Here is a 17,026-nt window from a genome sequence, read left to right as displayed (position 1 = left end):
TTCACAAATATCATATACTTTTTTCACACATATAACCTTTTCCATTTTTTAATATGTATAAAACTATAATTATTTATACATTCTTAAGTACACATTGAGATGATATAAAAGGAAATTAGACACTTAAATAGATAATTATGTACTGTGGTAATTCTAATCTATTAGGCTAAGTAATGGTATTAGTTGTTAAGAAAAATGGTAATAATAGTTTCCATATAACTCTTCTGGACCATTTCCACTGGTCCAAAATGTTGTATATAAGCCTATGTAACAACCATTGTAGGTGTTTATATCTTAATTTGTTCATGCTTGCTCCTGCCCGCAGACGTAATTATCCAATCCCTATGTACTTATTTACTTAATTTTTTCATTTTTTATCCCTTTCCCAAATCTTTCCCTTTACTTGTGTTAACTCTCTATTTTCCAAAAGAAAACAAAAAAAAAGACATTTAGACTAGGGGTGCTTACGTTAGCAATATTACTGTGTTAATGAGAAGAGCAGTATAAATCATTAGGAGAGTCATCTAAAGTCTGCTCGCATTGGGGTTATACATTCAATCCATTTATTCCAGATTTGATAAAATTTTTCTTTTTGAATTCTCAGGGAATAAGTCAACTTTTCCATTTTAAATATTTCCAAGATAATTTCGTGCCAATCTTCTAATGTAGGTGGTATTGGATTTAGCCACTTTCTAGTGATTGATTTCTTACTTGCCGCTAAGAGGGCCTGCAGCAACTTTATATCTTCCTTCTGTTCAAGAAACAATACATGCCCCAAATAGAGCGTCTCAAAGTTCAGAGGTATCTGGGACCTAAGTACCTTAACTAATGTTCTATGAATACCTTCCCAATATAGACTTAATTTAGGGCAATCCCAGGAAATATGAAAATGATTTGCCTCCTTGGAGCCGCACCTTCTCCAACACGTCACGTTTGTATCTTTATATTTTTCCTGATATGGGGTCTTGAAGTATCTTATAATGTTTTTCCAACAATGTTCTCTCCAAGTCAAAGAATTAGTCGAGGACCATTGAAAGCTGCAGATTTTCCCCCAAGCCTCCTCTGAAAGTACCAACCCCGCTTCTTTCTCCCACTTCTCTTTAATATACAGTGTATTTACATTTTTAGCATGGGAGAGTGCATTATATAGGCGAGAAACTGATTTACTAGGTATTGAACTGCAAGCCGAATTCAGAATCTTGAAAAATTCTAATTCTACTGTTGATAGGTCTGTATATCTACAACTCTGGTTAACATAGTTTCGTACTTGAAGGTACCTAAAAAAGTTATTATGTTCTAGGCCATGTTTGTCCTGCAGGATTTGGAAACTTTGTAATACTCTTTTATCTATAAATGAGAGCTAGGTTGTAAGACCTTTCTTTATCCATAGCTCAAATCTTTTATCTCCTCTGTTGGGAAGGAATTCGGTATCATATGCACACCATCTAAAGAGTTTTAACATGTTATTAATTCCACATGAATTAACCACCTTCTGCCATACTTTTAATGTAAGATTTATCCAACTGTTTTTAAATTTTTCCAACTGGGCCAGCAATCCTTTGTCAGCTATTGAGGCCTGTAGAGGAAAACTGTCAACTAATCCAAATTCTATTTCCTTCCATCTAGCCTTATATTCCCTATTACACCAATATAACAGAGGGGTTATCTGTGAGGCATAAAAATAATTTCTCAGGCAAGGAAGAACCAAACCTCCTCCTTCCTTCCCTAACTGTAAGGTGTTATATCGAATTCTAGGTTTCTTTCCTTGCCAAATGAAGCGGGAAATCCATTTGTCCCATTCCCTGAATTGATTATCATCCACCTCCACCGGTAAAGTACGGAAAACATACAATAACCGAGGAAGAATATTCATTTTTATAGTATTTATCCTTGAATTTAAACTTAAAAAGGGGATAAGATTCCATCTATGCATATCTGCTTTTATCTCTGAGATTAATGGCCCATAATTTACCTGTGACAGTGTTGAAAGATCCTTCGGCAGGGTTATTCCTAAATATTTTAATGATTTAGCTTCCCACTTAAGATCGTATGTATCCTGCAATTTTTTGGATGGTGTATAATTTAGGGACATAACCTGCGTTTTCTTTACATTTATTTTATAACCTGATATTTTCCCAAAGTCATCCAACAGTATAAACAATCCTATAAATGATTTTTCTGGTTCACTCAGATAGACCAAAACATCATCTGCGAATAACGCCACTTTCTGTTCAATCCCTACTACCTTGATACCTTTTACGATTTCGCTCTGTCTTATTAGTTGGGCAAGCGGTTCAATATATAGCGCAAAAAGGAGAGGAGAAATTGGGCATCCCTGTCTAGTGCCTCTCTCTAAGATGAAGGAGTCAGAGAGGTCCCCATTTATCTTAATTCGGGCTTTAGGGCTGTCATATAGAGTCTGAATTACTTTAATAAACTTTTCTTGAAAGCCAAATCTTCCTAACACTCTGTATAGGAATGCCCAACTAACCGAATCAAAAGCTTTTGGAACTCAACTTCCACATAACCCTGTATTATTTCTATTAGGTGATATTGAAGGGATAAAACTGAAACTTAAACTGAATAAATATCAGAAAGAATTCATAAAAATTGCATTGGCAGTAGCCAAGAAGGCTATAGCAGTTACTTGGAAATTGGATTCGTATTTAAGTATGAATCGTTGGAACAATGAAATGTCTAGTTGTATTCCACTCGAAAAAATTACTTATAATTTACTTTTTGAATATTTGGCACCCTTATTTACAAAAGATAGGATGGCATATTTAGTTGCTCTGATGATAAAGATGTTGGTCCCTTGGGGAAAGTAATAAATAAATATACTAAATTTAATTTGAATCCCATGGAGCATGTGGAAACCTTCCAATATCCAGGCAGTTCTTCTTTCATTTTCTTGTTTTTCTTTTTTTTTGGTAGGGGTATATATTGGGGGAAGGGTTAAAGGGAGGGGGGAGGGTAGACATTATCTTTCTTTGTAATCATTTCGAAAACTTAATAAAAATTATATTTAAAAAAAGGATGTCCTTCTGTTCTGAGGCTGTGCCTTCTAGCCCTAGACTCCTCTGTAAATGGAAACATCCTCTCCATGTTCACTCTTTCTAGGCCTTTCAATATTCAACTGGTTTTAATAAAATCCCTCTCATTCTGAACTCCAGCAAGTTTAGAATTGCAGAGCAAACTCCAAGGACTCGTGGTCAATTCTTGAATCTACTTCATATGTTATAATTCATCTGGATCCCTAATTAAGTTTCTCATTCAACTAAATAGTTGCCTCTGATTCACATTAACTAAGTATTATATAACATTTATTGATTGACACTAACCTCCTCGAGAAAGGCCAGCAGGAGATCACGCGTTGAAGTGTTGGACACAAAGAAGCCATTGATGGCCTTGTAAAGGACGGTGGGATTCAACCTGCGGCAGGTTGAAGGAAGTGCACGCAAAGCCCTTAGCACAAACCGTGGCTCTTTACTTGACACAGCTTTCTCAATCTGCTTGACATGTTCTCTGATATCTGGAAAAAACAAATGGTTTTAATGTTTTAGACTACTTTGAATTGCATCAGCTCTCTGATGATTCCTACCATCTTATTTCGTAGCATCTATAACATCTTTGGGAATGTCCATCCAGGTGTAGATCAATATTTATACTTTCTCCTGTCCAGAGGTTACTGTTTTTTTTGAAATTCCTCACACCCTCCTCCCTTGCTATTCTTCATTAATTTCTTAAACTTCAACTGATTATATCCCCAATACGGTAATCAATTTTACAGGTGAGATTCTTTGGCCATGTTCATACACATTTTAACATTAAAGCCCAATTAAGGAATAAAAATGACACTAACCAATTTGGACACATAAATGAAATGGCTTTGAGTAATAGAAGTATTGCATTATGAAAGTGCTCTTCATAAATTTGCAATCAAGTAACAAGGGGTTCATTTATGGGGTTGGGGCCATTGCCAGCAAGACCAGCATTTACTGCTTTTCCTAAGTCACACCAAAGAAAGTGGTTGGAAGGAAGATGAGAGGTGACCAGCTGGAGGTGTACAAGATAATAAGAGGCATAGATCGCGTGAATAGCCAGAGATCTGTTTCCAGTGCGGAAATGGCTAATACAAGGGGGTATAATTTTAAGGTGATTGGAGTAAAGTACAAGGGGGATGTCAGAGATAAGTTGTTTACCAGAGAGTGGAGGGTGCATGGAACACATTGCTAGGAGTGGTGGTAGATGAAGATACATTAGGGTCATTTAAGAAACTCTTCACACGGATGAAAGAAAAATGGAGGGCTATGTGGGAGGGAAGGGTTAGAATGATCTTAGAGTAGGTTAAAAAGTCAGCACAATATCATGAGCTGAAAGGCTTGCACTGTGCTTTAATGTTCTATGTTTGATGTTCTTGTGTCACTGTAGTCCACATGCTGAACAAATTCTCATGGTACTAATTGGGAGAGTGCTCTGGTGTTCAGAATTCCAGCATAACCATTTATACAAATATTTGAATACAAACAGGTCCCTTGAAATGTATTTCCTAAAACTCACAGGAAATTAAAAGAAATTTGTCTTGAGACTGCACTGTCATTAACTGCATGCTGAAGAATGCCCTCACGAAAACCCTTTTTGGCCTTACATCTTCCCTATCGCCATAATGGGAACAGATTAGGAGCCATTTGACCCATCCCACCCCCAGCCTCCCAATTCTTCTTGATGGAACGGCTGACACAGGAAACAATGTAAAAATGTGTAAAGTACTCAACACACATCCAGATATGCACAGGTTCACAGGCGGACACATGGGTGTAATTGTGCAGCGCAGACTCATTGGGCCAGAAGGACCTGTTAGCAGGCTGCATTTCAAAATAAAAATTATTTTTGCTAATACAAGGGGGCATAATCTTAAGGCAGTTGGAGGACAGTATATGGGGATGTCAGAGATAAGTTTGTGTTTTTTTTTAAAACACAGAGAGTGATGGGTGCATGGAACGCCCTGTTGGGAGTGGTGGTTGATGAAGATACATTACAGACAATTAAGAAACTCTTTGATGGCACATGGATGATAGAAAAATGGAGGCTCATGTGGGAGGGAAGGGTTAGATTTACCTCGGAGTACGTTAAAAGGTCAGCACATCATGGGCCAAAGGGCCTGTTCTGTGCTGTCATGTTCTATGTTCACCAACGCCTCTACTTTCTGAAGCTGAACAGAGCTGGACTATGCACATCTATACAAATAACTTTCTATAGACGCGCAGCTGAGAGCACCCTAACATGCTGCATCACTGTGGCAGACAGGAAGGCTCAACAATGGATAGTCAAAGCTGACCAACACATCACCAGCACCAGCTTACCTGCCATCAAGGACATATCTACAGAACAGTCCCGATTCAGGGCCTGTATCATCGTGAACGATCCCACTCACCTTGCCCACGGACTGTTTATCCTACTCCCATCAGGGAGGAGGCTATCTAGCATCTATGTCAGGACCAACAGACTCAAAAAAAAAAAAGTTAATTTTCTCAAGCAGTAAGGCTGATGAACACCTCCACCTACTAACCCACCCCATGAAAACTACTTTATCATTTCTCGTCAATCACCTTACGTACAGACATTCCTGTACCTGGCGTCACTTTATGGATGTACAATCAATCTTTGCATACAAGTTATCTTACGTATTTATTATTTGTGTTTTTTTTTAATTATTGTGTTCTTTATATTATTGTTTTCCTTTTTGTGCTGCATCAGATACGGATTTGTTCTCCTTTACACTTGTGTACTGGAATTGTCATTTAACAAACTTGAATCTTGTTCTATGTACATTAGGCAGCATCCATTGAGAGAAACAGAGTTAACGTTTCAAGTTGATGAAGTTTATAGTTACAAAGTAAACTAAGCAGTGGGGAGAACAAGAAGAATGTTTGTGAGAAGGTGGAGACTGAATGATACAAGTCATTGGTGATGCCAGATATGAGTAAAGTGCTGATGTTATGTTCCCCTTTCTTGTTAAACTCGCCTCTTGAGCACTTTCCCATCATGCCTTTTCCCAGTACTGGTGGCTGTGCAGTGAACAACCCAACCGAGCTCTAGCACTCTCACTCAAGTTCATTTCCCCACCCTACTTTTCTGCCTTTAGAGCTCCTGAGAACAGAGCTGGATGACCAGGCTTTCAGTCAACCTTCCTAAACTGGCAGGGAACAAAAAAACTGACTGTAAAAGCTTTTATAGATATGTAAAAAGGAAAAGACTGGTAAAGACAAATGTAGGTCCCCTACAGACAGAAACAGGTGAATTGATTATGGGGAGCAAGGACATGGCAGACCAGTTGAATAATTACTTTGGTTCTGTCTTCACTAAGGAGGACATAAGTAATCTTCCAGAAATAGTAGGGGACAGAGGGTCCAGTGAGATGGAGGAACTGAGTGAAATGCATGTTAGTAGGGAAGTGGTGTTAGGTAAATTGAAGGGATTGAAGGGAGATAAATCCCCAGGGCCAGATGGTCTGCATCCTAGAGTGCTTAAGGAAGTAGCACAAGAAATAGTGGATGCATTAGTGATAATTTTTCAAAACTCGTTAGATTCTGGACTAGTTCCTGAGGATTGGAGGGTGGCTAATGTAACCCCACTTTTTAAAAAAGGAGGGAGAGAGAAACCGGGGAATTATAGACCGGTTAGCCTAACGTCGGTGGTGGGGAAACTGCTGGAGTCAGTTATCAAGGATGTGATAACAGCACATTTGGAAAGCGGAGAAATGATCGGACAAAGTCAGCATGGATTTGTGAAAGGAAAATCATGTCTGACGAATCTCATAGAATTTTTTGAGGATGTAACTAGTAGAGTGGATAGGGGAGAACCAGTGGATGTGGTATATTTGGATTTTCAAAAGGCTTTTGACAAGGTCCCACACAGGAGATTAGTGTGCAAACTTAAAGCACACGGTATTGGGGGTAAGATATTGATGTGGATGGAGAATTGGTTAGCAGACAGGAAGCAAAGAGTGGGAATAAACAGGACCTTTTCAGAATGGCAGGCGGTGACTAGTGGGGTACCGCAAGGCTCAGTGCTGGGACCCCAGTTGTTTACAATATATATTAATGACTTGAATAAGGGAATTAAATGTAGCATTTCCAAGTTTGTGGATGACACGAAGCTGGGTGGCAGTGTTAGCTGTGAGGAGGATGCTAAGAGGATGCAGGGTGACTTGGATAGGTTGGTGAGTGGGCAAATTCATGGCAGATGCAATTTAATGTGAATAAATGTGAAGTTATCCACTTTGGTGGCAAAAATAGAGAAACAGATTATTATCTGAATGGTGGCCGATTAGGAAAAGGGGAGGTGCAACGAGACCTGCGTGTCATTATACACCAGTCATTGAAAGTGGGCATGCAGGTAGAGCAGGCGGTGAAAAAGGCGAATGGTATGCTGGCATTTATAGCGAGAGGATTCGAGAACAGGAGCAGGGAGGTACTACTGCAATTGTACAAGGCCTTGGTGAGACCACACCTGGAGTATTGTGTGCAGTTTTGGTCCCCTAATCTGAGGAAAGACATCCTTGCCATAGAGGGAGTACAAAGAAGGTTCACCAGATTGATTCCTGGGATGGCAGGACTTTCATATGAAGAAAGACTGGATGAACTGGGCTTGTACTCGTTGGAATTTAGAAGATTGAGGGGGGATCTGATTGAAACGTATAAAATCCTAAAGGGATTGGACAGGCTAGATGCAGGAAGATTGTTCTCGATGTTGGGGAAGTCCAGAATGAGGGGTCACAGTTTGAGGATCCTTTTAGGACCGAGATTAGGAAAAACTTCTTCACACAGAGAGTGGTGAATCTGTGGAATTCTCTGCCACAGGAAACAGTTGAGGCCTGTTCATTGGCTATAATTAAGAGGGAGTTAGATATGGCCCTTGTGGCTATGGGGATCAGGGGGTATGGAGGGAAGGCTGGGGCGGGGTTCAGAGTTGGATGATCAGCCATGATCATAATAAATGGCGGTGCAGGCTCAAAGGGCCGAATGGCCTACTCCTGCACCTATTTTCTATGTTTCTATGAACCCGGGCACCCTCCCAAGACTATGGTCAACACGCTCCTAGAAGTGGCACGGCTATGTAGATGAACTGAACACACTGATGAGGGAGAGGGAGAGGCGGATAGTCCATCATCATGCCCGACGCCGGCCCCCTAGGCCTGAGTCGCCGTAGTAGTAGTAGTGCCCTTTCCAGAGTCACTCACCGTACAAAAATGTCACCATTTTCTTGTGTCAATATCAATATTTAAATTAAAAGCCAAAAGAAAAATCAGTTATCTACTAAGTGCAAGGAAACTTTGTTTTTTTTTAAACATTCATCCTCACTGCCATCAAAAAAATGGATGGTATTGAGAAAAGGTGGGCAATCACACTGATCCTAAACTTAGAATACAAGCTGACTTTAAATGCTGAAGCTTCAGAACGAACATGCCCCTAAAGCATTACACAGTCATGGCCAAATTTTCTGAAAAGAAATTTTGAATAAAATAATTTCTATTTAACATAATTGCATTCAAAAACAGCAACATGCTGCAGTAATATCACAGCTGGAATTTATTCTGAGGATTTAGTTAAAATGGCAGGTCACTCTGTGTGATATCAACCACACTGGGGGGAATTAAGGCACAATACCAAATGGTAGCACCCATTAAAAATATTTTAGTTTGGTACTTTTCTGGTGAAAAAGTATAAACCAAGATTACTCTCAAATGGATGCAAATATTCTCTTAAGTCAATAAAAATAAAAATTTACCTGGGAGCAACATGGCTGTACGCACATGTTCACTTTTAACCAAGCGTGATGCTTTATCTCATTACAATATTGACCATATTCCATCTCTGAAGTGCTTTAGTCATGAAAGATTCTATAAGAAAGCAAGTTTGTTCTTTCTTGTTGAGATCAGTTCCTCCTTTGTCCTTAAAACATTTACATTGGAGTAGAACATTTTCACATTATATTTGCACAGTTAAGTTTCTGAAATTTCAACATCAAATACCAAAACAACATCTAACATCAGTAATCAATGGTGACTGCAATTCAATTAACGTTGATAATAAACCACTACAAGTAAAACATCTGCGGCAAATTTCTTTTAGAAATTAGCATTGTTCTCTCTCTCTCTCTCAGATGTACAGTGGAGAGCATTCCAAGTGGCTGCATCACTGTCTGTATGGGGAGTGGAGGGCAATGCACATGCTCAGAAAATGCTGCAGAAAGTTGAAAGCTTGGCCAGCTCCATCACAGACACTAGCCTCCCCTGCATTGAGGACATCTTCAAAAGGCAATGCCGAAAAAAAGACTGTATCCATCATTTGGGATCCCCATCACTCAGGACATGCCTTCTTCTCATTGCTACCATCAGGGAGGAGGTACAGGAGCCTGAAGACACACACTCTGCATTTTAGGAAGAGCTTTTTCCCCTCTGCCATCAGATTTCTGAATGGACCCATGAACACTGCATTATTTTTTTCTTATTTTGCTCTTTCTGCCTGACTCGTTTAATTAAATAAATATATTTCTTCTTGTTGGCTTTTTATTATGTATTGCAATGTACTGCTGCAAGACAACAAATTTCACAATGTATGCCAGTAATATTAAACTTGATTCTTAAATCTAGAGTAATTTATACGTTTTAAATTTCCAACATTTTTCTTTCCATATTCTGGCCTTGCATCTCACCATATTTATCATCGTTTCCTCTATAATTAAAAAAAGAGGCTATTCAGTTTATGCTGGCTCTGAGAGCAGTCCCATTTTCCACTTATCTCCTGTAACCCATTTCTCTCACTTTAATTATCAACTCTTCCCCAATACCACCTACATCTAATAGTGACAATTTACAGTAGCCAGTTAATAAAACCAGCACACCATTGGGATGTGGGAAGGACTGGGAAAACCTACAGTCATAGGGAAGACATGCAAGCTTCACACAGACAGCACCATGGGTCACAATGATGCCCAGACAGCACTAACTTGCATATAGTTCTGGCTGCCCCATTATGGGAAGGATGTTGAGGCTTTGGAGGGTGCAGAAGAGGTTTACCAGGATGCTGCCTGGATTAGAGGGCATGTGTTAGAACAAGAGGTTGAACAAACTTGGGTTGCTTACTGTGGCGTGGTGGAGGCCGATGAGAGATCTGATAGAGCTTAAAAACATTGTTCTAGCTAAGCTGCGCAGGTGCATAGCCACACAGTAACTGAAATGCTCTGGCGCACAAGGACTTTGTTGCTACGCAGCTGGAATTTTCTTTTATATAATGTTAATATAATTTTGAAATTATGCTCAAATAATTTTGACATCTATGACAATATAATTGTGAAATATCCTGTAATTGTGTTAATGAACATAATCCATAAATTTTCTAAATAACATATCACAACCTTTTTGAAACATTTTTCGAGCTTTAACATACTTACATTAGTGTTTCAAGTTACAACACTGTCAAAAATTGTAATAAACACAGAATGGAATTCTGTTAATTCTATGAATTCACAGAATTTTTTTTTCAATCTTTAAGATGTCTTTTTTGAGACATTTTAAGTGTTGTTACTTCAATGTACTCGTGTTATTTTTTCTGTATAACAATAAAAAGATTTGAAAAGAAAGAATGGAAGTCAAAAGCTCATTGTTAATAAACTGCCGGCCCACTGAATGCTGATGTCATCGACAAAAAAGACCTACCTTCATTTTTTTTTTAAGTTTTCAGAGCCAGTTCTGTGGTGTTAAACTTTATTACATAACATATTGCTTTAAGTCATTAAGCAATTTACTACCTGCAGTAATTGTATAACAATCACACATTACTGATATTAGATGGTGCTATTTTGATATTTGATGTTAAAATAACTGGAACAACTAGTGTGTAAGATATACCATAAAAATTTCTATTCCAGTGTAAGTAAAAATGTTTTAAGGACAAGGGAGGAACTGAACTAACAATTTAAATGAAATGATTTGTTTGATTATATACTTGGTATAACTCATCAGATCAGTTGATATCATCTTTCAATCCTCATGACATTACTATATTCTTTCAACACAATCAAGTTCATCCAGACATCTTTAAACCCATTTATGTGTGTAGTTCATTTCACAACTGATGTAATATTAGAAATACAGACTTCTGCCCATAGTCCCACTGTTTAACTCAGGTGACATGGTGCGAAGACAATAACCTATCCCTCAACGTCAGCAAGACGAAGGAATTGGTTGTTGACTTCAGAAGGAGTAGCGGACCGCATGACCCAATTTACATCAGTGGTGCGCAAGTGGAACAGGTCAAAAGCTTTAAGTTCCTCGGGGTCAATATCACAAATGACCTGACTTGATCCAACCAAGCAGAGTTCACTGCCAAGAAGGCCCACCAGCGCCTTTACTTCCTGAGAAAACTAAAGAAATTTGGCCTGTCCCCTAAAACCCTCACTAATTTTTATAGATGCACCGTAGAAAGCATTCTTCTAGGGTGCATCACAACCTGGTATGGAAGTTGTCCTGTCCAAGACCAAAAGAAGCTGCAGAAGATCGTGAACACGGTACAGCACATCACACAAACCAATCTTCCATCCGTGGACTCACTTTACACCGCACACTGTCGGAGCAGTGCTGCCAGGACACTCAAGGACATGACCCACCCAGCCAACACACCTTCCGTCCCTCTTCTCTCTGGGAGAAGGCTCAGGAGCTTGAAGACTCATACGGCCAGATTTGGGAACAGCTTCTTTCCAACTGTGATAAGACTGCTGAATGGATCCTGACCCGGATCTGGGCTGTATCCTCCAAATATCCAGACCTGCCTCTCGTTTTTTTTTGCACTACCTTACTTTCCCTTTTCTATTTATGATTTATAATTTAAATTTTTAATGTTTACTATTGATTTGTGCTCCAGGGAGCACGAAGTGCAGAATCAAATATTGCTGTGATGATTGTACGTTCGAGTATCAATTGTTTGGCAACAATAAAGTATAAAGTAAGTATAAGTCACTTCCTTTCAAGTAGTAATAGTTTAGGTAATCAGTTCATTCAGCTTTCTATCACTGATCCTAATTTCATGGATAGATTATGATGGGTCTATTTCTCTGTGGCAGGTAGAGTGAATTAGCCCTGTTTCTGCTGTACATGTGGGTTGTTTTACTTTATCTGACTGGGTTTTTGTTGCACTGGGAGTTTAGTTCATGCAGCTTTCTTTTTCTACTCCATTTACAGAATATGTTATTACACCAGTGCATAAACAATGACATTGTAGAGCACGGTGTGGCTTACATTACTGCATGCCCTATTCTTTAGCACAATTACTGGACATTTTGTTCCATAGAAAACCCATGCAGTTGGGTAGTTCACTTGACCCTTTGAGTTTACTCCACCATTCAATATAGTCCTGGCTGATCATCTATTTCAGTACCATCCTTTCCCAATCCATCTAAATGCCTTTTTCATCTTGAACTTTACCCACCTCTTTCACATATATACATTATATGTGTGTGTGTGTGTGTGTGTGTATATATATTTTTTTAGCAACTTGGTCTCACCAGCCCTGTATTAGTGAATTCCTCAGGTTCATTCCCCTCTGTGCAAGGAAAGGTCTCTTCATCCTCCCCAAAAAAGCTCAATAAACTTGAAATCTGAGAGCACGGCCACTTGTTCTAGACACAGCAGTCAGGGGAAATGTCCAGATGGTGCAATGATATTATTTTACAAGGTTGAATTGGATCACCTTGCACTTTCCTAAGCTCTAGTCCATACGAATTTTGTTGACCTTATTTTTTCTTACACAGTCGTCCTGCCTGTCACTGGAATCACTCTGCTTCACATACTAGTGCATATATACCCAAGTGCTTTGGATTATCTGTTTTCTCAATTGCCTCAAATTTGTCAGAAAACCAGGTGATTAGAGGTCAGAGTTGTCTGCTCCTAACCACATTTACTGGCAGTTTTATTATCTGCAATAATTACATAGGGAAAATATTTTAAACAAGTACAATGTTTTACTCTAGAATCTCCAGCCCACTTTCACTGTTTTTTTTATTCCACTAACACACTCACAATAGATTATATTTTGTAAAACTCGACTCGTATCCCTCACTGATTGCAATGTCGTAGCCACCAGGGTGATCACTCCATCCAATGTTTCACCCTCAACCCCTATTTTACTCAGGTGTATTTAAAAGAGGTATAAGATTTAAAACACTTATTCCTTCCTTCTCCGAGTTTTAAACGTGGTGGTCAGTCCATGTCCAATGACCCACACCTAAAGACAGGTGATTTGTTATCTTAGTACAGATACATACTTTTTGGGGGACTGCTTCGGCAAAAGCGGAACTTCCCAGTGGCCCAATATTTTCATTTTGATTTCCCATTACAACAAAGTAACACCTTATATTCCGCCTGGGTAGCCTCCAACCTGATGGCATGAACAGCGATTTCTCCTTCTGGTTTAAAAAAAAATCCCCTCCCCTCTTCATCTATTCTCTACTCTGGCCTCTTACCTCTTCTCACCTGCCTATCACTCCTCCCCCCACCCCCCCAAACCCAGTCCTTGACTCTCCTACTATGAGAAACATCCTCTTCACATCCACTCTATCAAGGCCTTTCACCATTCGATAGGTTCTAATGAGGTTACCCCTCATTCCTTTGAGATCTAGTGAGTACAGGCCCAGAGCCATCTCTTCATATGATGACAAGCCATTCAATCCTGGAACCATTTTCGCAAACTTCCTTTGAACCCTCTCCAGTTTCAGCACATTCTTTCCATAAGGGGCCCAAAACTGCTCACAATACTCCAAGTGAGGCCTCACCAGTGCTTTATAAAGTCTCGACATTACATCCTTGCTTTTATATTCTACTCCTCTTGAAATGAATGCTAACAATGCATTTGCCTTCCTCACCACAGACTCTACCTGCAAATTAACCTTTTGGGAATCCTGCACAATGACTCCCAAGGTCCCTTTCCACCTATTTTTATTTAATATATTTTTCTCTCCATTTAGAAAATAGTCAACCCTCTCATTTCTTCTACCAAAGCGCATGACCATACACTTCCTGACACTGTATTCCACCTGTCGCTTCTTTGCTCATTCTCCTAATCTGTCTAAGTCCTTCTGTGGTCTCTCCAATTCCTCAAAACTACCTGCCCTTCCACCAATCTTTGTATGGTCTGTAAACTTTGCAACAAAGCCAACACTGGGCAGTCTGTCACTGTTTCAGCTAATGGAACCTGTTATGCCTCTACCCAAATTGAAGTTTAAAGTTCAAACTATATTTATTATCAATGTATATTATATACAAATTTGAGATTCGCCTCTTTATAGGTAGCCACAAAAAATGAAAGCAAATAGAACCCATGAAAAAAAGACCAAACACCCTATATGCAAAAAAAACTGTGCAAGCAATAAAAAGGCAATTAATATTCAGAACTAAAGATTATGAAAGTAAGTTCACAGCCATTAAGCCGGTCACCACTGCAGCCGGTCTGGGAGCCCATTAGTTGCAGGCCACAGCCTCAGATCAGCGCAGTGACGAGTAAACCTTATTTATTCCAGTACAGGCAACTTTATTGCCCAGTGATTGGAACTATGACACTTTAGTGCAGATGCAATTCAGACATTTGAAAATAACTTTATATTCCTTTCACTAAATACTCTCCTCTCTGTAAATATCCTGTTTCATTCCCCAAAGTGATTGTCCACGTAGAATACTGCTCCCAGCCACCCAATGACGAAAGATTTAGAACATAAAACAGTACAACACAGTACAGGCCCTTCGGCCCACAATGTTGTGCCGACCCTCAAACCCTGCCTCCCATATAACCCCCCCACCTTAAATTCCTCCATATACCTATCTACTTTGTTACTTCAGAGTAGAAATAATTCAGACTTGTGTTGGATAATAATGCTAAGTCTCTTTAAGTGACCTACTCCGCCTGCTTATCAAAATGATCCCAGTCACTAAGTGACCTGACCCCCTCCCTCTCACTCACTAGATCTATCCCTTTCACCAAACGCCCTGTTCCGGGTATTTCAATGGCCCCGGCTCCCAGCACTGGATAGTCCGTCACTAGAGCCGGATTTTACCCTCCAATGTGAGTAGATCCAGCTCCTTCTGGCTTCTCTCGCCGCTGTCGGCCGGCTCGCCATCAGGCTCGGCGGACACGTCCTTCATCTCCACATCGAGGGCCGGGAGGCCGCCAGCGGCCTTCACCTTCTCGGAGGTGGGCTCCTTGGGTTTGTGCTTTCCCGTGGTGTCTTTCATACTGTGGGGGGGGGGGAGGGAGGGACGGTGGAGTCTGCACCAAGCTCTGAGCTGCTTTCACACGGGTACGATGACTGAGCACAAACCGGGGAGAGGCCACGCCGCAACGCAACGCACTGCACGCCGGGAAAACCACCAGCCACTATCAATCGGCGCCTCGTTCAGCGCAGGCGTCCCGATCAGCAGAGCTGATATAATTCATATTTGTGTTGCAAGGAGTAAAGAGCGTTTCAAGATCATTGTTATAGGTATAGGATAGAAATGCGATGAAAAATAGCTTTTTACAACATTCCTGACTTCAAACTGCCCATCAACATTAACTCATTATTCCTCTTTACCACTATTTTGTAGCAGTAATTTTTTACGACTTGCGCTGCTGTCACAAAACCACATCATGACATATCTCAATGATAATAGCAGACATCCAACCTCTCCCGGAACTTCCGGGAGCCTCCGGCATATTAATAGCAACTCCCTGACGCCCGGAAATTATATGCAATATCCCGGAAATTGATTTTTTTGAGAGGGAGAGCCGTTCTCGCGAGATCGAGATCGAGAGCGAGAGTGAGCATCCTGATTGGTTTCTCTTTGTGCTAAGTAGACCTATCAGTTTTCTCTGTGGGCGGGCTTTACAGTCGACCCCTGTCTCTCCATCAGTTCAGTTTCGTGTCCTGCACCGCCATGGCAGAGCGTTTAAAAAAAATATATCAAACACATTTCACCCCAGACTACACTAAAGTGTACCCCTGCCTAATAGGGGTCAAAATAATGACAGTGTTGCTCGCTGCACTGTTTGCAACAGTGACTTTTCTATTGCCCATGGTGGGTTAAATGACTGTAAAAGACATGTTAAAGTGAGTTTAACAGGTGCCATTACGGCATAGCTAACGTTATTTAAACGAAAACAACAGGAATTCTGCAGATGCTGGAAATTCAAGCAACACACATCAAAGTTGCTGGTGAACGCAGCAGGCCAAGCAGCATCTCTAGGAAGAGGTACAGTCGACGTTTCAGGCCGAGACCCTTCGTCAGGACTAACTGAAGGAAGAGTGAGTAAGGGATTTGAAAGCTGGAGGAAGCTGGAGGAAATCCCTTACTCACTCTTCCTTCAGTTAGTCCTGACGAAGGGTCTCGGCCTGAAACGTCGACTGCGCCTCTTCCTATAGATGCTGCTTGGCCTGCTGTGTTCACCAGCAACTTTGATGTGTGTTATTTAAACGAGCTGGTTAGCTGCTAAGGAGCTACTCTATTGATGTCCTACGTGATGAGGCCAAACTCCCTGTAGACTTGCTTGAAGTTGTAATAGAATTAAGAAACGACTCCATGATAATATATAAGTACATACTGTATTTTAATGTTACATTTTCTGCATATACGCAGTTTACAGGTTACAGATTGGTTTACAAATTAGACAAATCACTAAACAAAGTATTACATAAGACAATATAATAAGGGTACACCTCATGCTTTTATTTCTTTTAGGGACCACGACATATTAGGGAGGCTAATCTCGGAAGGCTGCTCAAGTATTTCACAGTTCTTTTCAGCAGAGCCACATAACAGTACAAGGAAAGTTTGCGAAAGAAATATAAAAGCTATTTGCATTAGCATTGAGATTGCCAACAAAATACTCAACAAGGAATATATATATATGTGTGTGTGTGTATAAATAGTTTCAATATGTGTCAAATAAATTGTTGTGTTCTTTCATAATCAAATGTCCAGTATACATGCGCCCTTGGA

The 17,026-nt window shown here is 40.1% G+C and overlaps 1 protein-coding gene across 1 annotated transcript in view; it reads right to left on the bottom strand.

Moving 5' to 3' along the window:
* psmd3 (proteasome 26S subunit, non-ATPase 3) overlaps window positions 1–15,695 on the bottom strand; it is a 36,225-nt gene extending 20,530 nt beyond the window's left edge. The window contains exons 1-2 of the mRNA XM_063036908.1: window positions 15,106–15,695; window positions 3,342–3,532 (exon numbers count right to left, since the gene is read on the bottom strand). Of these exons, the coding sequence (XP_062892978.1) occupies window positions 3,342–3,532; window positions 15,106–15,283 (369 nt within the window). The 5' untranslated portion in view covers window positions 15,284–15,695. The remainder of the gene's footprint in view (window positions 1–3,341; window positions 3,533–15,105) is intronic.
* Window positions 15,696–17,026: the final 1,331 nt, after the last annotated feature.

This window comes from Mobula hypostoma, chromosome X1, assembly GCF_963921235.1.
Source record: "Mobula hypostoma chromosome X1, sMobHyp1.1, whole genome shotgun sequence".
Taxonomy (NCBI): Eukaryota; Metazoa; Chordata; class Chondrichthyes; order Myliobatiformes; family Myliobatidae; genus Mobula; species Mobula hypostoma.
Note: the sequence above shows the minus strand (reverse complement) of the source record. Positions and strands in the feature narration are given on the sequence as shown.